Below are 24,702 nucleotides of genomic sequence, written 5' to 3' on the forward strand. Positions count from 1 at the left end.
CAGGGCAAGAACAAAACTGGTCCACCTTACAAAGTCGTCGTTGGAACTGGAGCAAGAAAACAGACACAAAGTGCTGTAAGCTTTTGAAACTGCTCTTCAGAATGCTAGGCATTAAAAAATTATTAGCAATAACCCAGGAGGTGGGAAGGGGTGTGTGGGTGTGCTATTACATTCATACATATATATACCTCCAAGGACATTCTGGTGCAAAGGATTAATAAAGGCACAGAAGAAATATTCAGTTCAACCTCAATGGTTTTTAATGATGCTTGACCTCTCTGCTGCTCTTATCTGGGTTTCTCTTTAACTTTGCTTGGCTCCTACCGTCTTCATATTTACTGGCGATTTTATCTGATGTTGTGTGTGCATATGGATGTGTGTGTGTGCACGTGTGCGCGCGTACCCCTTGCTTTCATTTTCCATGGCTTATTGTATTTTTGCAATTCCAGCGGCAAAGCTGCCTCAAAGCAATTTTGCAAAACAAGCAAGCAAGCAAACAAAAAGGTAGGGTCCATTTATGTATTCAGTTGTCAGATTTCTCTGCAGCCCCCTTCACCGTAAGGTCCCAGGGGTGGGTTTCAGCAACACAATCGTACAATTAAAAACATTTTCTGAAAGAGCAAAACACAGCTTATATACAATTGCAGAAAAATGTTTTAACAACGATTCCATGCAACAGCAACATAGTATAGAATTAGCCAAAATGGAAGCAGCCGAGTCTCGTAACAGTAACTTAACTACCAAGGACCATAGTAAAGAATTTGGTTATAATTAGAGAAGGGTGAATATTAATTCTGTAAAGGTTTCGCTAACGCTGAACTTGTCTGGGGAGGCCTTTTCTCTCATTCCCACCACCCTCAAAGGCACATTTGGTGAGGACACAAGAGAGGGCTGTACCTACATTAAAAACTAAGATTTATGATGGCAGCTATGTGGAGCATATGTCCTCATATGCAATGCTATCCCCAGCTGGCATGCATATATGCATACAGGTAAAGAGATAAAAATTGAACTGAAAGCCGCCTTCTTCTTCTTCTTCTTCTTCTTCTTCTTCTTCTTCTTCTTCTTCTTCTTCATCATTATTCTACGAAGAAGAAGGTGGTATGCACCTCATTTCCACCCGGTTCCACAGCTTACCATTTCCTCCTTATGTGCCCATTCTCTACACCTGAAAACTGAGGCAAGCACGACATCTTTCTCATTATTGGACTGTAGCTCACAAAAGCTTCTGAGCATCATAAATTTGTTGGGTTTAAGGTACCGCCAAGTCCCTGTGTTGCATTTATGAACTAGCAGAGGATGCGGTTTCAGAGTATTCAGTTTGCCTAATTATTCTGCTTTAGCTTCATCCCAAATTAGAGTTTAGTGTACATTGCAGACTGTGTAAATTTGGTAACAGAACCAAATTCTCTTATTTCAAGGTTTGAGCAGCATATAATGAAGGCATGCTTTCAGAAGATATTAGGTGGGGGATAATGATTGTTGAAGAGAATTTCTTAAAGTCAGATCTGTTTAGAAAATGAGTTTGATATAAACAGGTGCTGAGTACAAGCCCCTCTACACCTGAGTCAGGATTTACCAATAGAAAGGATGGATACAAGTAAAAACTTTAAAATATGGATATATATATATATATATATATATATATATATATATACACACACACACACATATATGTTTCAGCATGTAATATTTCAGAGGAATATAATCTCTTACTCAGAAATTGAAAGGGATTCCTTCTCTTTGGTGTGAACACAACTATGTTCTCTGCTGTGTTCAGGAATATCTCAGCATACATGAGCAATTAAGAGTAGCAAGAGAATTTGAGAAGTTAATAATGAAAAACAACAAACATGGATTTGCAAAGACGTTATCGGCTGCTTGTCAAACATGATACAGAGCCAGAACGAATTAGGAAATATAAGGTGAACTGGGCTTAGGGTTCCCACTAAGGTTTTTTTTTGGGGGGGGGGGTGCGGAAGGCACAAGGAGAAGGGGACGACAGAGGACAAGATGGTTGGGCAGTGTTCTCGAAGCTACCAGCATGAGTTTGACCAAACTGCGGGAGGCAGTGGAAGACAGGAGTGCCTGGCGTGCTCTGGTCCAGGGGGTCACGAAGAGGCGGACACAACTAAACAACAACAACAATGCATAAAATTAAGAATTACTCCCCCCACAAAAATAGGAAAGGGGGGGGATATATGTATTTTTCTATGTGTGGTTGGAGTATGAGGGTTTTTTTTTTTTAAAAAAAGAGAAAAATAATATATTTGCAGATTGTGGCCAACTAAGCTGTACTCAGAGTAGACCCATATAAATTGCTGCGTTGTGTCCCACACTAGTCCTACTCAGAGTAGATCCATTAAAGTACATGAACATGACTAAAGTTGTCGTTTTCAGCGGCTCTCCTCCAAGCAGGACCAGAACCCTAAAATTTTTAAGATGAGAAATAGCCCTAAATGCAGTGCTATACTTACTCCCAATAAAAAAATTCCTTCCAGTAGCACCTTAAAGACCAACTAAGTTAGTTCTTGGTATGAGCTTTCGTGTGCAAGCACACTTCTTCAGATACACACTTCTTATCAGACACACTTCTTATCAGACGACACAGCGATTCTTCAAACAGCTCTTGTTTATTCACAGGCCAGAACAGAACTGAACTGAAGGGTTCAGCCAGCCTGCTTATATAGAGCTCCAGAACAACGTAATTGTAACAACTTTCTGTAACTATCCAATCACTGAACGTCACTTTTGATCCCTTATTTGCATATGTGGACCTGAACTATCTACAGTATCCCCCTGCTGGCCCAGGGTGAGAACTTCAGTACATAACAGTTACTGCCAAACGTAAAACATGGGTTTGCAATGTTCAATTAGATCAGTTCAGGATATGCATGATGTATTAAAATTAATTGGGGTGCTTGGATAATACAATGACATATATTGAAATGCCATATTGATATACGATTGTCAACTGGAACTATCTATTTTTTTCAACAGCACATTGGATATTAATCCAGACCATTGTATGAATAGCTTTGTGAATTTTTCATAACTGTATCCGCTTTTTGTAATACTGGTATAATTACCTTTTTTGCACTTCTTTTCTTGTACTCTTAATATTTCCAGGATGTTACATATAACATGCGTATATATATATATATATATATATATATATATATATATATATATACCTTTTTAAAAAAGTAACTATTGATCAGGTAGAGAGCCTATCCTTGGCTATCATTGAGCTCCTAGACTTGCTGAAAGCAGTTTCCAAGTAACAATAATAATAATTTTATTTATACCCCCACCCATCTAGCTGGGTTTCCCCAGCCACTCTGGGCAGCTTCCAACAAAATACTAAAATACAATAATTCATCAAATATTAAAAGCTTCCCTAAACAGGGCTGCCTTCAGATGCCTTCTAAAAGTCTGATAGTTGTTTATTTCCTTGACATCTGATGGGAGGGAGTTCCAGAGGGTGGGTGCCACCACCGAGAAAGCCCTCTTCCTGGTTCCCTGTAACTTCACTTCTCACAGTGAGGGAACCGCCAGAAGGCCCTCGGCACTGGACCTCAGTGTCCGGGCTGGATGATGGGGGTGGAGGCACTCCTTCAGCTATACTGGACCGAGGTCATTTAGGGCTTTAAAGGTCAGCACCAACACTCTGAATTGTGCCTGGAAACGTACTGGGAGCCAATGTAGGTCTTTCAGGACCGGTGTTATGTGGTCTCGGGGGCCACTCCCAGTCACCAGTCTAGCTGCCGCATTCTGGATTAGTTGTAGTTTCCAGGTCACCTTCAAAGGTTGGCCCACGTTGAGTGCATTGCAGTAGTCCAAGCGAGCGATAACCAGAGCATGCACCACTCTGGTGAGACAGTCTGCAGGCAGGTAGGGTCTCAGCCTGTGTACCAGATGGAGCTGGTAGACAGCTGCCCTGGACACAAAATTGACCTGCGCCTCCATGGACAGCTGTGAGTCCAAAATGACTCTGGTTGATAGTAATCAAGGCAGCCGCTTATGCATTGCTTTCTCCCTCCCAAGGAAAGAGATTTGCACAAAATGTGCATGTGCTGATGTTAGGTGTGCAATTTAGAAACAATTGCTACCATTAAAATAGAAATGCAACACGCCTTCCCACACTGAGGAAGACTGGGATGGTGTGTCTGGCATGTCTGACTGCAACCGCTACTATGCTATAAGAGCCACTATCCTGTAATATTACATATGAGCCTGTTCTACTGGTGAAGCCTAGGATGGCAAAACAAGGCAAATATTCCGGAAATCCTTGTCTTAGTCTCTGTGAAAGGATTCTGTAGAACTGTAACAACGCTTCATGTGGATTATTGGACAGATGGAATAGATACTTTTACATGTATGGACCTTATGCATGAACTGACTAGAGAATGAACTGATCCACTGGGTTTTCTGCTTTTTTCATTGAACTCGATGAGACTTCCATTGAAATCTACAATTTGATACAATGAATAGTATACCTTATTTATTCAAAAGTACAGCCGGTTGCGTCTTGTGTGTTTATTGGGTCTGCTCTCCAGGCACTAACTATGGATGGGCAGCGTCAAGGCTCTTCCCATTCTCCCATAAGCTGAACTATGGAACTCACTGCCACAAGATGGGCTGTCACATGGGGGATGGAGGAAGCTTGTTTTCTCCTGCTTTGGAGGGTCGGGCCCAAATCAATGGCTTCCAGTTACAGGAAAGGAAATTATTATTTTTTAGGGAAGCTTCTTAAGGTTTAATGCTTTATTATGTTTTTGTATGTGCTGGAAGCCACCCAGAGTGGCTGGGGCAACACAGTCAGATGGGTCAAGTACAAATAATAATAATAATAATAATAATAATAATAATAATAATAATAATAATTTATTACTATTGTTGTTGTTGTTGCTGCTGTTATTATTCCTACTAATCATCAGGAACAACCTTATGACACAAAGACCTGCTTGACAGTGGAATGGACTCCTTTTTAAGCAAAGGTTCGGTAATCATAGACGTTTTAGCCGAGATCGTGTTGTAGGGGTTGGTCTAGATGACCCCTGGAGTTCCCTCCAACCCTACAATTCTATGATTACTATGGAATTCATGGAGACAAAGGCTTGCAGTGGCTATTAGCCATGATGGCCAAGTTCTACCTCCACTTTCAGAGGTATTATTCCTCTGGTGACCAGTTGCTGGCAATCAGAAGTGGGCAGAGTCCTGCTGGACTTAGGGCCCGCTGATGGACTTCCCAGGGACACCTGGAAGAACGGGATCCACTGGCCTGATCCAGCGGGCCTCTTCTTATGTCTCTAGGGTAAAGGTAAAGAGACTCCTGACCATTAGGTCCAGTCGCGGATGACTCTGGGGTTGCAGCGCTCACCTCGCTTTATTGGCCAAGGGAGCCGGCGTACAGCTTCCGGGTCATGTGGCCAGCATGACTAAGCCACTTCTGGCAAACCAGAGCAGCACACAGAAATGCTGTTTACCTTCCCGCCGGAGTGGTACCTATTTATCTACTTGCACTTTGACGTGCTTTCAAACTGCTAGGTTGGCAGGAGCTGGGACCGAACAACGGGAGCTCATGCCGTTGCAGGGATTCGAACCGCTGACCTTCTGATCGGGCAAGTCCTAGGCTCTGCAGTTTAACCCACAGTGCCACCCGTGTCCCTTCTTATGTCTCTAGCACTGAGGAAAAACGAAACGCACGGCTGCGCATAACGTGCCATTGGCACCAAGAATCTGACAGAACGTTCCCTTCTATATTTGATTTCTCCAAAATGCCACGGAGTGCGAGTTCCTACAGGCTTTATTTTTAGTTTACTTTTTTTTAAAGGGCTTGTGGGACATGGGGAGCAGGAAGGTGGGAGGGGGGGAGGTAGAGAAAGAAAAACCAAAGAAACACCCTCTTGTCTTATGAAACGCTTTCCGAGCTTAACCACTAATCCGGCAGGTTTTCTGAAAAAGGGAGACTCCACCAAGCTGCCTGGGGAGACAGCAAACACCTCCCCCGCCATGCTAAAGCAACAGAGAATGCCACACACACCTGGGCATGCAGCAGGCAGGATCTGGGCCAAGCGCAGGCCCCACCCCACCGTTGGGGGGACCCCAGGTGACCCACACAGGCCTATCACAGCTCAGAATGGGACAGCAGTGAAGCAAAAGTGGGGGAAGAGAGAGGGGAAAAATGCTGCAAGACCAGATTCATTCCAGCACGGAAGCTGTCCAAGCATTTGATATCTCCTGAAAGTCGTCTAACTCTATGTTCGCTGGCCCTCTGGCAGTCTCTCAAGTCCTCCTAGATATGGATTAGAAGGGTGGGTGGGGGGAAAGCTCTCCATCCCATAAGCCAAAAATGTAATAAAAGCTGCCACCTGTGGTCTTCTCATCTTGCAGCCTTCAAGACCCCTACTTGACCAGAAAGGTCCGATGTTTCCATCCCTTGCCTCTCGAGGTGAAAGGACTATAGGTAGGTAGGACATTGGGGAACAAGTTCCAGGGACTGGATTGGAGAGTCTCTGTGTCAATCAGAGAAGAGGGTGGGGAGAAAACCGGAATTAGTTGTTTGTCCCTGACTCTGGTGCCACCTACTGTTGGCCTCCTTGCCCTCTGCCGCACCAGCCCCAATGGGCACCAGCTGCCATTGAGCGGTCAAGATGCTTTCCAGCTTGGAGGAGACAGGTCTGAATTTCAGCTCATTTTTAGATGAACCATTCCTAGCAAAGTTGAAGGGAGGTCTGTCAGGAGTGCCTCACAGGGACTAGCACCTTAATACCATGTGGAAGAACAGAGCAAGAGGCTCCCAGCTGAAATGAGAGAGGGTTCCTTTTTAGTATTAAAGGGTGTGCCATTGAGTTTCAGACAGAAGCATCGCTGTCAACGTTTCCCTTTTTTAAAGGGAAATTCCTTTATTCCGAATAGGATTCCTCGCAAGAAAAGGGAAAAGTTGACAGCTATGGAGAGAGGTGCCTCCTTTCCAAGGAGGCCATTCAGAGGAAATCTCATTCCCTTCTATTTCAAGACGAACCTATTTGCGTGTTCGGAAACATAGCCATCCTTTGAAATTCTCGCTTCTCTGAATTTTGCAAGGCAATTCTCCAGCCCATCAATGAGTACCAAAAAAAAGGCATGTAACAGTGTAACGTGTGCACAAAGGCACACATAATAGAATATTAGAACTGTAGGGTTGGAAAGGACCCCAAGGATCATCTAGTCTAACCCCCTGCAATGCAAGAATATCTTCCTGAAAAGGACATACCAAAAATGCATTCTCTATTAGGGCGGGATTTCTTTGCAAACATGAGTACAGTGCAACCTTGGTTCTCAAATGGCTTAGTTTGCAAACAAATTGGCTCCCAAATGCCAAAAAAGTACCGGTAAGTGTTCTGGTTTTCGAACGTTTTTCAGAAGCTGAACGTCCGACGCAGCGTCTGCTTGAGTGCAGGAAGCTCCTGCAGCCAATCGGAAGCTGCACCTTGGTTTTCAAATGGTTTCAGGAGTCGAACAGACTTCCAGAATGGATTAAGTTCAAGAACCAAGGTTCCACTGTATATTAGGCAAAATTGCCCACCCCAAAATGCACGTTAGGAGAAATTCGTACTCTAATGCTGACAAATTTTCACGAGGCCTTGTTTGTCAGTTGCAAACCGATGTGGAAAACTCTGCTTAAGATGGGGGTTGGGGGTGGGGAAGAAATGAGAAAATTAAACAGACAGAAATGCCCATCCCTGGAGTGCAGATGGCAGGCCACGAGAAGAAAAACCCAAGGCAGGCTTAACACCCTCCGTCACTACCTGCCGACACAGATCTGCCACACTCAGGAGCGAGAGACAGAAGCCCTCTGGCGCATTTTCCTCCAGCTCGCACCCAGAACGAGTCGCAACAGTTTCACGCTCGTCTCCAGTAATGCATGTGGTATGTGGTCCCCCCCCATCTCCCTTTGCCCTGAGGCTAGAGTTTATCTCCAGGTTAGGCAGTGGAAGTCTAATGGCAAGGAGAAGGCAGTCCATTTAATCGCATCCCACCCAGTTGGCTAAACTCTCTCTCTGCTTATATTCCAAGGATAAAAAGGTAAGAAGACCTAGGCTGCTGGATCAGACCAATGGCCCATCTATTCCAACACTCTGTTCTCAGAAAGACCAATCAGGCGCCTCTGGGAATCCTATCGAAAAGGATATTGTAGAGTTGGAAGACATTCGGAAAAGGGCAAGCAAGATGGCCAAGGGTGTGGGGAGTGACACCCTCATCAAGAAGAAAGTTTACAGCTTTTGTGACTTTTTAGTTTGGAGAAAGGGGGAGTAAGAGCACGGTGCTGATCAGGGGCGCCGACTTATAAAAAATATTGGGGGAGCCCGCGAAAGCTCATGAATAATAAATAAGCTCATGAATATGCAGATAAAGTGGCGCCGCCTCCTCGTGAGTGAATAGGGGAGAGCGTGCTGCGCCTATTAATCAGCTCCGAAGGAAATTGGGTGGAGCTTTTGCTCGGGAGGGAGGCATGCAGCCCAACCCTGTGCATTTTGGGGTGGGGGAGGGGCGGCGGTGGCGCTCTGCTGGAGGGGCGCCCGAGATTATGGGGGGGAGCCCCCCCAAATGAATTTTTGAGGGGGCTCGGGCCCCCTCAGGCCCCATGGAGTCGGCGCCTATGGTGCTGATAATGCCAAGGTTGAAGGTTCAATCCCCGTATGGGACAGCTGCATATTCCTTGGACTAGATCTGGGTTTCCCAAACTTGGGTCTCCAGCTGTTTTTGGACTACAGCTCCCACCATTCCAAGGTAGCAGCAGCAGCGGTCAGGGATGATGGGAATTGTAGTCCAAAAATAGCTGGAGGCCCAAGTTTGGGAAACCATGGACTAGATGATCCTCAGAGTCCCTTCCAGCTTTACAATTCTATGATTCAAAGAGGTGACGGATAGAAGTTTATAAAATTACATGTGGCATGGAGAAAGTGGATAGAGAAAAGGTCCTTCTTCCACACAGGCAATGCTAGAACTGTGGCCCTCCAGCAAAGCTGAATGGTGGACAATTCCAGACAGGTAAAATAATGTCCTTCATGTAGTGCAACTATGGAACTCCCTGCAAGGAGGTCCCAAGGACAACTGAACTCTCACCACTTGCAACTTCCAGCAAGTGGAATTCGGTTTTTGAAAATTACTGGCTGGTAGCCACCGATACCCCTATCCTCTGTGACTTTGCGTGATCTCCTTTTAAGCCCATCCAATTTTGCCACCATCACTACTACTGGGGCAACTCAGCAGATGTGTGTGGTAAAAGTAAATTCATCACCATCATCTTACAGGAGTCCGGTGCAGTAAGAGAACAAGAAGAGCCCTGCTAGATCTGGATTCTATTCCAACTTCCTCCTATTTCATTGGTGTAGTATAAACACTGACAACTGGGAAACACTGGCCTGCGAGCACTCCAGTTGGAGAACAGCCTTTACCAAAGGTGTCATGGGCTTTGAAGACACTCAAACTCAGGACGCAAGGGAGAAACGTGCTAGGAGGAAGGCACGCTTGGCAAATCCACACCGTGATCAGCTCCCACCTGGAAACCAATGTCCCCACTGTGGAAGGATGTGTGGATCCAGAATTGGCCTCCACAGCCACTTACGGACTCATTGTTAAAACCGTGTTTATAGAAGACATCTTACTCGGCTACGAGTGATCGCCAAAGAAGAAAGATTTCATTGGCCAACCAGAGGTCTATGGGAAGCTCACAAGCAACAGCACACCCTCTCCACTTGCGATTCCCAGCCACTAGTATTCATGTGAGGACAGGAAGCTTTCTCATACAGAGTCATATTATTGGGCTGCCTAGTTCAGTATTGTCTGCTCTGACTGGCAGTGCTTCTCCAGGGTCTCAGACAGGTGACCCAGCCAGCCCTGCCTGGAGATGTCAGCCACCAAACCTGGGACCTTCCTTGTAGCTCAGTTGGTAAAGCACGAGACTCTTAATCTCAGGGCTGTGGGTTTGAGTCCCAGTTTGGGCAAAAGATTCTTGCATTGGACTAGATGAGCCTTGTGGTCCCTCTTCCAGCTCTACAGTTCTGCATTCCAAGGAAGATGCTCTACCATGGAGCTATGGCCCTTCTCCAAAAGTTACACAAACCTCCCGCTTGCCACAGCTCTGGCATTTCATCCACAGCCTGCTGTAAATATGTAGGGATGCCAATCCCTAAACAGTCTCGGCCCAGTATACCTGAAGGAGCATCTCCACCCCCATCATTCTGCCTGGACACTGAGGTCCAGTGCCGAGGGACTTCTGGCGGTTCCCTCCCTGCGAGAAGCAAAGCTACAGGGAACCAGGCAGAGGGCCTTCTCGGTAGTGGCACCTGCCCTGTGGAACACCCTTCCATTAGATGTCAAAGAGATAAACAAATACCTGACATTTAGAAGACATCTGAAGGCAGCCCTGTTCAGGGAAGTTTTTAATGTGTGACTTTTGATGTATTTTTAATCAAGCCGCCCAGAGTGGCTGGGGAAACCCAGCCAGATGGGCGGGGTACAAATAATAAATTATTATTATATTGTAATTATAATAATAATAATCTCAGGGATCTCAGAGGCTGTCTTCCACTGTGTCAGTTCTAAGCTCGGTACTGTCCGTACTTCCTGGCAGGGGTTCCCCGGGATTTCGGGAAGGGGTGCTGGAGGTGTCGCAGCAGATGTGCCATCTCCATGGAGCGAGCTCCTATCTTGCCTCTTCCTGGCAGGCAGCACCGCTCAGCTCCCTCCACGCACAGCTGTAGCCCCCACGCGGCCAGCTGGATTTAAAAGGAACAGGCTCGGCAGGAACTCTGGATGCTGATAAATAAGCAAGGTCCCCCCCCCTCCATTCCCACCCCTTCTGAAGGACAAGCTCAAAGAACTGCGCCTGGTGAGTCTCTCTCTCTCTCTCTCACACACACACACACAGACACACACACTCTCTTTGGGGACTCCCAGTTGAGGGTCACCGTCAGAACGACATCAAAAGGACAGCTGTGCTGGGATGCCCAGACTTAAGAGAGGCCGTCCTTGCCTCCAAAAACCGGCCCCGGAGACACCTTTCAATGAGGGCTCATAGGATAGTTTGTCCTGCTTTATTCATTTAATTTTATTTACTTATTTATTAGCTTTAGGTACTGCCCCCCTCCCCATCATAAGATCTCAGGGCAGCTCACGGAATAAAATAAGACAGGATAAAAACAAGTAAATAACTAAAGGCACAAAAGCAAAACCTCCCCTTCCAACAGGCCTGGCTAGGGAAGCCTTTTAATGTGTAATGTTTTATTATGTTTTTATATGTGTTAGAAGCTGCCCAGAGTGGCTGGGGCAAGCCGGTCAGATAGGCAGGGTACAGATAATAAAATCTATCTATCTATCCAGTTCCGTTTTTTCCAAAAAATGTTTAGGGGTACTCCCATTTTGACTCAAGAAAAATCACCATTTTACAGTTCAAATCGGGAAAAATAAATACAGTAAATGGATAAAAGTACAAAGATTCACAAAATGTTTAGGGGTATGCGTACCCCTGCGTCTCTACAGAAAAAGCACTCTATCTATCTATCTATCTATCTATCTATCTATCTATCTATCTATCTATCTATCTATCTATCATCTATCATCTATCTATCTATCAATTGCCTGCTTAAGGCCTTGCTGAAGAGGAAATGTTTTTGCCTGGCACCTAAAAATATAAAATGAAGGCTGCCGGTGAACCTCCCTGGGAAGACCATGCCACAAACAGGGAGCCACTACAGAAAAGGCTCGTTCTCGTGTTGCCACCCTCTGGACCTCACGTGGACAAGGCGCACAAAAAAGGGCCTCAGAGGATGAACACAGAGTCCAGGATGGTTTATATGTGGAGAGGTGGTCCTTCGGGTTTTACAGTCCTGAGCCATTTAAATCATTGCTTCGACTTTGCAATTTCTGGCTAGACCATAAATAAATAATAATAATAATAATAATAATAATAATAATAATAATAATAATAATAATAATTTATTTGTACCTCACCCATCTGGCTGGGTATCCCCAGCCACTCTGGGTGGCTTCTAACAAAGATTAAGAATACATTAAAATGTCACACATTAAAAACTTCCCTTCAGGTGTCTTCTAAACATCAGGTAGTTGTTTTTCTCTTTGACATCTGATGGGAGGGCATTCCACAGGGTGGGTGCCACTACCAAGAAGGCCCTCTGCCTGGTTCCCTGCAGCTTTGCTTCTCGCAGTGAGGGAACCGCCAGAAGGCTCTTGGGGTCCCTTTCCAACACTACAGTTCTAGGATTATATTATATTTTATACCCCACTTTTCCCCACAGATGAAAGGCTCTTCCAGACTGGTGGGGCAGGAGCTGCAGGTGCATTCTGGAGCACGCCATTGATGCAACAATAGTGCATTACTAGGGGATTCACAATGGACTGTCCACGCATCCTTTCCCTTTGTTAACTGCTCTGTGGTGCTCCCTCTGCCCCCGTGCTGTCTGGAGCACAGCACAACAAAAGCGGGCCAAAAACAAAAATCAAATGAACCGGAAAGTTTTATGGCATGAAAAAGAACAGGATCTCAGCAGGGCACACACATGCTGGAAAATGAAGCAACACATCTGCCCCACAAACCTCTTGCAGGTGCAAAAACAGTATTGACAGCAGGATCGTGTAAAACAGCCCTGACACCATCATTACAAATTCTCATGACTGCATGATGAAAAGGATGTCTGGAGGGGCCCAAAAGCTGCCCCCCCCAAAGCAGCCCAGGACCATTTAAAACAATAAAATAAAAATAAGGGAGGGAAAGAGAAATCGTCGGGATCCCAGAATACAGTGGTGACCAGTAAAATGGTCTTTACATCCTGCTGGACCCAAGCTGTGGTTGTCCTGTATAGAAGTTGCACAGAATTAATGTTTAATTTCATGTACAAGATCTCAAAGTCTTGTACATTAGAACAGGAGTGGAGAACCTCAGTCCAGAAGTTAAATGCGGCCCTCCAGGCCTCTCTAACTGGCCCTGCGGGCTCTCTCCAGGCCACACCCCTCACTAGTCGTTCTTCATCTCCTCCCAGAGGGTTTTTGCCTGGCTGGAATGTGTCCCTGAGCTCTGATAACATCTCTCACTGGCCTGGATGGTGCATAGAGAGGGGTGTGTCAGCGTGTGGCGAAACTAGCCTTTTGCACAAAGGTCACGTTTGCATTGATCGCTCTGCCCACGTTTGCATCTGCCTCCCCCCCCCCCCCCGGGAAGGTTGCCCCAAAGGGACTGCAGCCCTTGAAGTGAAAAACAAATAATTAAAATTCCTCTCCCTTAGACATCTGGAAGGTGGCAGAGAGGCCACAGACAGGCACCCACTCATCCCCTCGCATAGAGGGAACCTGGAATATGCCCTGAAGCAGGTGAGCAAGGTTTCAGAGCCGACAGTGGCTGACCACCCAGCTGATGCTGTAGCTGCGGATTTCCTGCACTGGCAGGGGGGTCAGGCTAGATGGCCTCTGGGGTACCCCCGACTCTTTGATTCCACAGTCCCAGGGCAGATAAAATGACCACAAGGAGATCTGTATAGTTTATGGCGCAGGCCTGTACAAAGCAAGCCCCACACAGTTCTGTGGGGCTTACTCAGCACACTGGCTGGGGCTGAGGGGCACCAGGTTGGCGAAGGGAACATCTACTGACCAAGGCTGGGTCCAACCCAGTACTTATCAGCTGTCTTTCTGCTTGACTAATTGCTCAAGCCTATACAGTGGTACCTCGGGTTAAGAACTTAATTTGTTCTGGAGGTCCGTTCTTAACCTGAAACTCTTGCTGCCGTGTGATTTCTGTTCTCACCCTGAAGCAAAGTTCTTAACCCAAGGTACTGTTTTTGGATTAGAAGAGTCTGTAACCTGAAACATCTGTAACCTGAGGTACCACTGTATGTGCTTCCTCAGAAATAGGACTTACTCCCAAGTAAGCTTGGAGTGGGTACTACAGCTCAGGCTGCCTTTCATTAGAAGTGAATCACACACATTTTCTTAGAAATCCCTGAACAACAAGCCTGTTTGGAAAGGTTGATATTTTTATACCTATATTATAGACAAAAGAATGAGACTGAGGGGGTGGCTTTCCTTCCCCCCAACACCAGTGAATTCACCAATAGGCAAATCCCTTTGTGGATGCGGGAGTGGGGGGGAGGCGGGAAGAAATCACACAATCTGATATAAATAAAAGTAGCAGTATTCAGAATCTGGTAGAAAATTCCAATGTAATTCAGGATCAAAAGGAGCCATATTTGGACAGCAGAATTTGAAAGGTAGACTCTCGCATGAAACTGCTGAATTATAACTCATCAAGAAGCTCAGCACTATTCATTTGGGTCTGAATAAAGATAATGTTTCCCTGTATCACTGAAGATCTTAACGCAATTATCTTAGCCGTGCTGAGTGAATCATCACTGGTTTGCTGCTGCAAGGGGTAACTGCGCATATTTCACATACATTTAAGCACCAGCTCATTTATCACCAAATGCACTTTTTTGTTTGTTGGTTTTGCATCTCATTGCCTTTCAGCTATCACCTAATTCAATTATCACCAACTGTACTTGTCTGGATCTCATTGCCAATCATCTCCCACCTTACATTCCACTCCTTTCTTTGTGGCCTGCCCTACCTCCAGCTGCCAGCTAAGATATCGCTTTATCCACCTGACAGCATGGACTTCTTAAAGTCCACAAAAGCTTCTGCCACAATACATACATTGCATAGGCGTGAACTCCTAGGGACTGAGGTCCCTCCAACCCCCCCAAAAAAATATTTGAGAGGGCTGGGCTCCCCCAAAGGTGATGGGCGTTGCCATTCAAATGGTGAGTGTGCCCCATGTCTTGTGATCGATTATGTGCTTACCTGCCTCTCCCAATATTTTATTCAAGTTGGCACCCCTGTAAATTTCTTAGTCTGTAAAGTATCTGTAAAGTGGTGCCGTGGTCTAAACCACTGAGCCTAGGGCTTGCCGATCAGAAGGTAGGTGGTTCGAATCCCCGTGACGGGGTGAGCTCCCGTTGCTCAGTCCCTGCTCCTGCCAACCTAGCAGTTCAAAAGCACGTTAAAGTGCAAGTAGATAAATAGGTACTGCTCCAGTGGGAAGGTAAACGGCGTTTCTGTGTGCTGCTCTGGTTTCGCCACAAGTGGCTTAGTCATGCTGGCCACATGACCCGGAAAGTCTGTCTGCAGACAAACGTCGGCTCCCTCAGCCAATAAAGCGAGATGAGCGCCGCAACCCCAGAGTCGTTCGCAACTGGACTTAACTGTCAGGGGTCCTTTACCTTTTTAAAGTGACACAGGGCTCCTTGAAGTTTTGCCTGCAACAGACTACCGCAGCTGCCCCTCTAGAAATAGTAGATTCATGTCAAAGTGACTATACGGCTACCAGCTCAGCTTTAAGAGTGGATCAGACAAATTCAAGACGATCAGCGGCTTCAGCTGTTTCTGAATACCATTTGCGGGGGAGCAACAGCAGAAGAGAACAAGGGCCATCATGTCCTGCCCAGAATCATCTGGTTGGCAACTGTGGGAAGAGAAGATGAGTCAAGCTGGATCAGGACAGAGGCCTGCCATAGCCCAGAGTTCTCACAGGAGCCAGCCATATACCTATGGGAAACCCCCCACAAGCAGATCCTACTGCAACAGAATTCAGGTACAGATGTGTTCTGCCTCTGACAGTGGAGGAAGACCGTAGACTTCATAGCTAGTAGCTAGTGATAGCCGTCTCCTCTGTGAACTTGTCAAATCCTCTTTTAAGGAGGATAGTTACCTTTTGTGGGAGCAACTTTATGTTCTGAGAAACTGGCACAGACAGGCCTTTGGTCTCATACAGCGGGATGGTTCTGGTTCTTCTTATCTTTTTTTTTACTGAATAGGAGATGCTCTGTTCATTCCTCCACCTCCTAGAAGCTTCGAAACACCAGTCAAATTGCATTTAGTTCATCCAAAGTGAGGTCAAATCCCTGCCACGAGTGCTACCATGGGGAAAGCCAACTTTGCCCATACATGGGAACAGGAAGCTGCCTTATACCCAGTTGGACTGTGGTCCAATATTCTCTCCATTGGTCACCAGCAGTTTTGCAGAGTTTCAGATGAAGGAGACTTCCAGTCCTAGCAGGAGATGCTGGGGATCGAACCTGGGACCTTCTGCATGCAAAGCAGATGCTCTAATCGCTGAGCTACAGCCCTGTGCTTGTATGGATCACACCAATTGTGACTGTGGAACAGTGGCATAGCCTAGGTTGTCAGCACCTGGGGCAAGGCAAGTAATTTGCGCCCCCTAACCCGTGGATTTTAGCAGGGGGCAGAGAGCTGCGAGTGCAAGCGCACCCCCCCTGATGTTGCGCCCGGTGCGGCCGGCCCCCCCTGCACCCCCACGCTATGCCACTGCTGTGGAAGGGTGATGGGGGAGAAATAGGGGGCCTTGGTTAATCCCTGCTCAGAAAATTTCAGAACACCACTGCCCTAAACACATATCCACTCAAACTGTTTGTAGCTCTGCTTCAAAGGACACTGAAGAGTCCTTGAACTTGACTTCTCATGCCTTGCTCTCATAGAGGTGTGATCACTGCTATTTGAGACTCTAAGGGGCTAGCATGAGGGAAGTGCTTTAGCCTGCAACAAATAATCCGTGCACTCAGAAAGCACACATGTCACACAGAATGCACATGTTAAACATGCACAGTTAACACACCTGGCTGGCGCACGTTGGGACTGATAGGATGGAAAGGAGGGAGCCCAACAGTAGGTGGCGCCAGAGCCAACAGCAGGCAAAATGAATTCATTCTAGTTTTGTCCCCATCCTTTTCCCCTGCTGAGTTCTGCAAGGGCAACACTGAGATTAAGGAGGAGAGGGAAGCTGACAGTCAGGTCCACCTCTTGGACTGCTTGTAGGTCAGATGGCAGGCAGGCAGAGTCGTGGGAAATCACAGCGCTTCAACTCTCAGGGCCAACCCCATCCCCATGCAGCCTTGCAGCAGGCATGCGCACAACAACAACAACAAATGAAGATTGGATTGTTTGCTTTAAAAGCCATGGGTTGGTGCTGGTAAGAAAAAACAGCTGCAGGGGGTTAGGGCTTGGGGAGGAAGGAGGAGGTATCTAGGACTAGTTGCAACACCCAAAAAACCCCTGCAACAAATGCAAAAATGGCACTTGCGAACTTGCAGCAGTTGCACAAAGAGCCCACCTTCCTGCAGGTGCCTTATTTAGCACCACAGGGAAATTCAGCCAAGGCCCCTTGTGCAAAATGTATTGCAAGGAAATGGCTTGTTGAGAAGCTGTGGTGGGGAGAGGGGTGCTTTAACCCTTTCTCACCCGCTTCTTCGTTTGCTCTGAATTGCTCACACACAGTCCTACATGAAGATGGCAAAGGCACTTTTGGGGGGGGGGGGCTCTGTAGGAAGGCAAGAGCATTGGGGAGGCAGTTTGGAAAAGACATGAAGCAGGCAGCAAGTGAGGAAAAGGGTTAAGCACACACATACACTGCCTTTGCATTCTAGATTCACACACCCCTCTTTTTTTCTTAGAAAAAGCAGCCTCCAGGCATCTCTTACATGTGTAGCTCCACCCTAAGCTGGTCACAAATCTACAAGTCAAAGAAGCTATGCATTATCATCACTATTTGGAGAAGGACCATGGCTCAGTGGTAGACAGTGCATCTGCTTGGCATGCACAGTCCACTCCCTATATCTCCAGGTAGGGCTGGGGCTGTCCCCTGCCTGAAACCCTGGAGAGCTGCTGCCAGTCAGTGTGGACAACACTGGCTAGATGGACCAATGGATCTGACTCAAGATAAGGCAGATCCCAAGGTTTCTATGTCGGAAGGGAAGGGTGGTAGAGCACCTGCCTTGCATACAGAAGATCCCAGTTCAATTCCCGGCATCTTCAAGTAGGGCTGGGGGTGTCCCCTGCCTGAAACTCCGTAGAGCTGCTGCCAGTCAGTGTCGACAACATTGGCTAGATGGATCAACAGTCTGACTGCATAAAACAGCTCCCTACGTTTCCATCATGAAGGAGATTTGACATCTCTACTCCACCTTTTCCCTGCGCTGAAAATCAAACATAAGGCGTCTTGAAAATAAATACAGTGATACCTCGGGTTACATACACTTCAGGTTACATACGCTTCAGGTTACAGACTCCGCTAACCCAGAAATAGTACCTCGGGTTAAGAACTTTGCTTCAGGATGAGAACAGAAATCACACACTGGCAGCGCAGCAGCAGCTGGAGGCCCCATTAGCTAAAGTGGTGATTCAGGTTAAGAACAGTTTCAGGTTAAGAACGGTCCTCCAGAACGAATTAAGTACTTAACCCGAGGTACCACTGTAAGACAAAATACAGTCAGACAAAATACACAGCATTTCTCCCCCCCCCAACCCCACAGCAGCCTAAAAATGTCATCACGAAGGCTCAAATTAAAAGAATGTAAAGCTTTAACAAGCATTTGGTGAGACATACCTCTCCTGGGTTGGAGAAGGGCTCTTCTGCTGTGTACTGCATAGCTGAGATAGCTCACCTGGTAGAGCATTAGACTCTTAATCTCAGGGTTGTGGGTTTGAGCCCCACATTGGGCAAAAGATTGGGCATTGCATGGGGTTGGACTACATATGACCCTAATGGTCCCTTCCAACTCTACCATTCTATGTCCTGTATATTATGCCCCAGAATCAAATAAGCAAAAATAACAAGATCCCACTTACAACTTTAGAAAGAGGAAAAGATTATTTCTTCCACTTGTGTAGGTCACAACCAAGTTTAGAACAAGCATGGCTGCTGGATCAGGCCAATGGCTATCTAATCAGGCCAATGGCTATCTACGTCCAGCATTCTGTTCTCCCAGTGGCCCACCTGAGCAGGACAGCAACTCACCCCACCTGCAATTCCCAGAAATTGGTATTCAGAAGAATACTGCCTCTGGCTGTGGAGGTACAGCCTATTCATTGTGGCTAGGAGCCATCAATAGCTTTATCCTCCACACATTTGTCTTTGAAAGCCACCCAAGTTATTTGCCATCTTGGATTCTTCAAGTTAATCATCAACCCAAATCAGCAATCTATGGTTAATTATGCATGGTAAACCACAAGCTGGATAAAGCATGCAAGCCAAACATTTTTGATGCTATTTCTCTCACTGCAAATAGATTCACCCTGCCTCTGCCCAGGTCGGGGAGAAAACCAGAAGCCTTAACAGGTGCCCCCCCAATAGAACCCCCCATCCCGATAAATGTCTTTTGTCCATTTATGTGGCTTCTGGGATTTCACCCTCCTTCTGTGCCCACCCACTCTTAAAGCATGAGGTCTAGAAACTTGACTGATGCTTTTTAAACAAAATGTAATATTTGAGCCGTGTGCACGCGGTGAATGGGGTGAAGAACCATCACATTCCTACAGCTCTACAAAACAGATAGGCCTACAGTGCAGTTTAAAGTCCCGCAATTGCTTGCCTCAAAACAGGCACCAACCCCCCAAAGAAATCAGACTTGTTCACAGCTTTAAATCGGACCATTGCTAAAGCAGCTTTGAATGTCGCAGGTAGCCAAGAGTTTTTAACTAGGTAGGAAAACCCTTCCATTTGGAGAACACCAGAGATTGGTAGTGACAGGCGACAATCCCATTCTTCAGTTATCTACTGCAATGCCACAAGGAGGTTAGCAAAGAGTGGCATTGGGAGATAGGAGAATTTCACAGCTCCCTCTCTTTAGATCTGTTGCAAAGACACACACTACGAGTCCAGCTACTTTTGGATGGGGTAGCAGATGCTGTTGCAAGCAGCCCAAGAACAGAAAACCTCAAGCCAATGAACTGAGCCAAGCTGACTCAAAGGGCCAAAAAGGGGTCTCTCTCAAGGGACATACAACAGGGCCCTTAGACATTGCCCTTGCAAACTACCAGACACCATAGCTTCTTGCTTGGCTTCTCTTGAACGCTACAGAGTGTGTCAGCACATAAAAAGAGCCTTGCTGCTGGAACAAGCTGGTGGCTCGTCTAGTCCCTCAATGTGCTATCACAGAAGCCAATCAGAAGCCCATGGGAAGCCAGTGAGCACGACCCAACCACAACAGCACTCTCCTCACCTGCGACTCCTAGGCAACACTGCTTCTGGCAGTGGCAACAGAATATTTTTCTTAGATTACATTTTGCCGGATGAGCAAGCACAACAAGGCACCCTTCTGGAACCCAGACGTATGAATCAAGCTGCGCAGAACCTCCGAATTCTTCAGTGTTACATCAGCACTGGCTTCCAAGTGGGATTTGCTTCTATCGACAGGGAGCGACTTTAGCAAAACTTGAGCGTCGTGGGTGTTCGGCGGCAAAATACTAACAGGCTAAGTGGGGAGTTAACTGCACAGACTCCGAAAGCTTGAGAGATGTACATTTGTGCGAACAAACAGCACAACCCTTGCAGTATACATAAGCCCCAGGAACTGTCTGCTATTCCTCTCCCCGGCACCCAATTTTCTGCAAGCCTGGAACCACATCAAGGTCCTTCCCCCTTCCACAAGAAGTGGTATTGTCCACAATAAAATGAACAAGAGTTAACACACTCTGAACAGCATTTAGAAAGACTCAGAGGACAGAATGGGTAGCAGAATTCACGTTTGGGTTAAGCAAAGTTGGAAGTACAACAGGTGGCCATCAAATTCACAATCTTATCAGCCCTGGTGCCTAGCTATTAAACCAACTGAAAACAAAATATAACCTTATTTTGCAAAAGTTTTTAACTGAATTGGCTTTAAAAGCAGAGGTCTTCACTTCTAGTCCTTGTTCATTTTTACTTAAAAAATAAAGGTTACAATGGATTTTATTGCATTTAGAGATTATAAAGTTCACTCAGAGAGATTGCAGAGCAATCACTGTTTTATCAAGGCTAATAATATTAACTTAATTTTGAAGGGTGTGTGTGTGTGTCAGATTTTCCCATGAAACCACACCCTCTGTTCCGAAAACTGCTCTACAATAAGTTCTCATTTTTGTTCATGAGAGCCTTTCGCCAAGGCACTCTGGCTAACATACATCAGGTTATTTCATGCCACAATGATCCCTCAAGGTAGGCCAACCTGAAAAAATCACACCAGCATTTCAAGTCAGGCCCTCTGTCTGCTGCCCATGTTCCAGGAGTCAAAGACCATCAATTAAATAAAACAACACAAATCAGCTTCTGGGGCTAATGTGCTCACAGCACCCTAAGCCCTATAGAATTCAGTGGGAATTCTTCTGTCGCACTGAATTCAATGGGGCTTACTCCCAGGAAAGTGACCAGAGGATTCTAGCCTGGGAGACCTACAGCCTTGACACGCCTTGGAGCTTCAGTGAAGGGGTTCTGACGGGCAAGAACCCCGATGTTGGGATAGGGAACGTCACAGCGAGGGGGGGGGGACAACCACAGCAAGACTGCCCTTGAGCGTGTGCAGAAGGCGCCCACGCAGCCTCCCGGTGGAGGTCTAGGATTGGATCTCTAGGCTGCTTCGAGTCCCGAAATACAATTGCCTACAAAAGGACGACTTTTTAAACTAAACGTGCGTTTGCAACTAAGAGCAGAACAGCGCGCCTCGCTCGCCAACCCTGGCTCCTCGAAGGGACGGAGCGCGCACCAGATAATTCCCAGAAAGAGACCCCGTCCAGGCAGCAGGGTCTGATGAGGTAGGCAAATGGGACCTGCTCGGGGTCCCAATCCCCCTTCCCGAGCAGGGCGAAGCCAGGCAACACGACCAGGGAGGAAGAGGGAACCCCGACAGCTCCGTCTCCGCCGCTGCCCGCAGACTGGCTGGCTCGGCGAGGCTGGCGCTTGCTCCGGCTGCCGGCACCTGCTGCAAGCGAGGGCGGCGTCGGCAGCTCCCGGCGGCCCCTAGCTCTCCTCTGCCGGCGAGCCGGGCTCGGCTTCTCCTCCGCCTTCCCTCCCACCCCGTCGCGGCGCCCGCACTCACAGCCAGTTGCTGGCGTTGGCCGAGAAGGCGGCGAGGATCAGCAGCAGCAGCGAGCGCAGGAAGTAGCGCGGGCTCATCCTGGACGGCGCGGCCGGGCGGGCGAGCGCGGACGGCGGGGCAGCGGGAGGCAGGGCCGGCGTGGGGCCGGCGGCGTCGGGCCGCAACGCAGCCGGACCCGCGGCCGCCCGGGCTCAGGTGCTGCTGCTGCCGCGGCCGCCCGGCGCTCCGACCCGACGGCTCGAGCAGCAGGGCGCAGCCGGGGCTGATGCGCCGGCGGCAGCTGCGGAGCCGGACTGTCAGCTCGGTCGGGAGCTCCCGGGATGGAGCGGCGGGCGGGCGGGGCGCGGCCCCAGGAGGCGGCTCTCGGGGCGGGACCGGGACACCCCTGAGGCGGAGCGCGCGGCGCCCGGGAGCCGCCTCGCCTGCTGCCGTCCGCGTCCCGGGCCGGCCCAGCGCGGCCCGAGGGGGCTTACTCGGGAGTAAAGCGGCGCGGAGCCCACGCGCGGGCTACTCCCGAGTAAGAGAGCAGGCGTCCGGGGAGGCGATCTTCCCCGAGCAAGTCTGAATTATGTCTTTTTCCAAAGCACATTTCTCGTCTTTCTCGTTCTCTTTCCCTGCAACCGGAGCTCTTCTGGGTTATTCTGGAAATGCCCTAAGCATTCTGCACTAGCTCGGAGAAGCCCTCTTCCTTTTATTTCACCGCGTGTGTTTTCTCAAAGGGGAAGTGCTTGCCTGAAGCCTCTCCCATCAATCTGCCTTGGAAGTCCAAACTTCCTGGATGTGGATGCAGGGACTTCTTAGCCTGGGGAATAGGGCACTCTGTGCATGATCAGAGGTGCCTGGGTGTTCTTGCTTTTGTTCGCTTCCTACGGTTATAGAGCTGACAGCTCTGGCAGGGAACACAGCTTTAAAGGATGAGCTAGGGGGATGGCTAAAGAGCAATGGTCTGCTTGCTATGTGAGCTCATTTATGAAATGCTGTGGGTTAAACCACAGAGCCTAGGACTTGCCGATCAGAAGGTCGGCGGTTCGAATCCCCATGACGGGGTGAGCTCCCTGCTTCTGCCAACCTAGCAGTTCGAAAGCACGCCCCAAAGTGCAAGTAGATAAATAGGTACCACTCTGGCGGGAAGGTAAATGGCGTTTCCATGCGCTACTCTGGTTCGCCAGAAGTGGCTTAGTCATGCTGGCCATGTGACCCGGAAGCTGTACGCCGGCTCCCTCAGCCAATAAAGCGAAATGAGCGCTGCAACCCCAGAGGGGTCCCTTTACTGTTTCTTAAGGGATTGGGACATAAACTGTACTGTACTACCTTCTCAGCTGTGAAATGTGTTTGGTGTAGAGCTCCGCCCACACAACCCCCTCCTTCCTTTTAAAGGTCAAGTTTCCAGCCCTCAAGGCCACAGAGAGAGAAGGTTGAAAGTCTGCAGGCTCTATTGCCAGGGGAAACCTCAGCTGCACAGGGGTGGGGCTGAGCAGGTGAGAGTTCAGGGACAGCTGCAGCTCTCCCCTTCCCCTGGATTAGCAGAACCAGCAATTTATGCAAAATAAGCAGAATTCCGCTAAACTGGGTATATAGCCGAAGGTAGAACAAGGAAAACTGGCATGGGCTGAAACAACGGGCAGGCCTTGACCTGTCCTACAGTGGTGGTTCTTTCTGCTTTTCAGACTTTTGAAAATCCATGCAGAGAAGGCCTGCATTCCTTCCATTGTCTCCTTGCCCGGAGAGAGTAGCTGCAGTAGATCAGTAAAAAAGAGAGAGAGAGTGCGTAAGAGAGAGAGAGAGAGAGAGAGAAGCTTCCAATACTTGTTTTAAAGCCCGTTGCCTTTCCCCAAATGCGTCAGCTTGGGCTTGCACTAGTAATAGGATGGGAAACTGCTGGATGTCCACGGACTCCAGCTACCATCTTGCCTGATCCTTGGCCATGCTGGCTGGGGCTGATGGGAGCTGTAGTCCGGCAACACCTGCAGGGACACAGGCTCCCCCCCCCCCCGCGGTGTTATTTTGGTAGAAGAAGGGTCATCGGAAAAGATGTACCATATAAGCTGCTTTGCGCTGAGTGAGAACATTCGTCTATCTAGCTCAGCATCGTCTGCACCAGGAATCATCAATGTGGTGCCTGTGGGCACAATGGCATCCATAAAGACTTTCATTGGTCTCCCTGGGCAGGTCCCCCAGATGCTGAGCTGCTTCTTCTCCTCCTCCTCCTCCTTTTTCTTTTTTTCTTCTTCTTAAAAGGTCCGCAGGCCACTTAGAAGCATAGAATGGTAGAGCTGGAAGGGACCCTAAGAGCCATCTAGTCCAACCCCCTTCAATGCAGGCGTCGCAGCTAAAGAATACATGCCCCCCCTCCCCAAACTCTGCTTCAAAACTTCCCAGTGAAGAAGAGGCCACCACCTTCCTAGGGAGCCCATTATCATCTCAAGTAGCTCTTTCTTAGAAACAATGTTATGGGCCGAAATGCGCAGGTGGTTTCCTTGAAATGATGGTGTGATGTGGGCATGTTGTATATTTTTCCTGGTGCTGTTGTTATTAGGCAGCAAAAGCATAAGTCTCTCTCTCTCTCATCAATAAAAAGAACCTGGCTGCTCAAACAGCCATTGGCTCTGGCGCCACCTACTGTCAGGCTCCCTGTCTTCCACCCTACCAACCCTGTTTTCCTTGGTATGTGTGTGTGACTTCTTATGCTGCTGCTTTTGTAGTGGCTTTTGCTGCTCCCCTCCTCCCTGGAAGGCTAAACATGGGCAGGTGGGCACCCCTCCCAATCAGCAATATTATTGTT

At 47.9% G+C, this 24,702-nt stretch overlaps 1 protein-coding gene across 1 annotated transcript in view; it reads right to left on the reverse strand.

Moving 5' to 3' along the window:
• WNT4 (Wnt family member 4) overlaps window positions 1–22,215 on the reverse strand; it is a 51,696-nt gene extending 29,481 nt beyond the window's left edge. The window contains exon 1 of the mRNA XM_083513234.1: window positions 21,921–22,215. Within this exon, the coding sequence (XP_083369360.1) occupies window positions 21,921–21,997 (77 nt within the window). The 5' untranslated portion in view covers window positions 21,998–22,215. The remainder of the gene's footprint in view (window positions 1–21,920) is intronic.
• Window positions 22,216–24,702: the final 2,487 nt, after the last annotated feature.

Source organism: Podarcis liolepis (genome assembly GCF_965112155.1).
Source record: "Podarcis liolepis genome assembly, chromosome: 7".
Taxonomy (NCBI): Eukaryota; Metazoa; Chordata; class Lepidosauria; order Squamata; family Lacertidae; genus Podarcis; species Podarcis liolepis.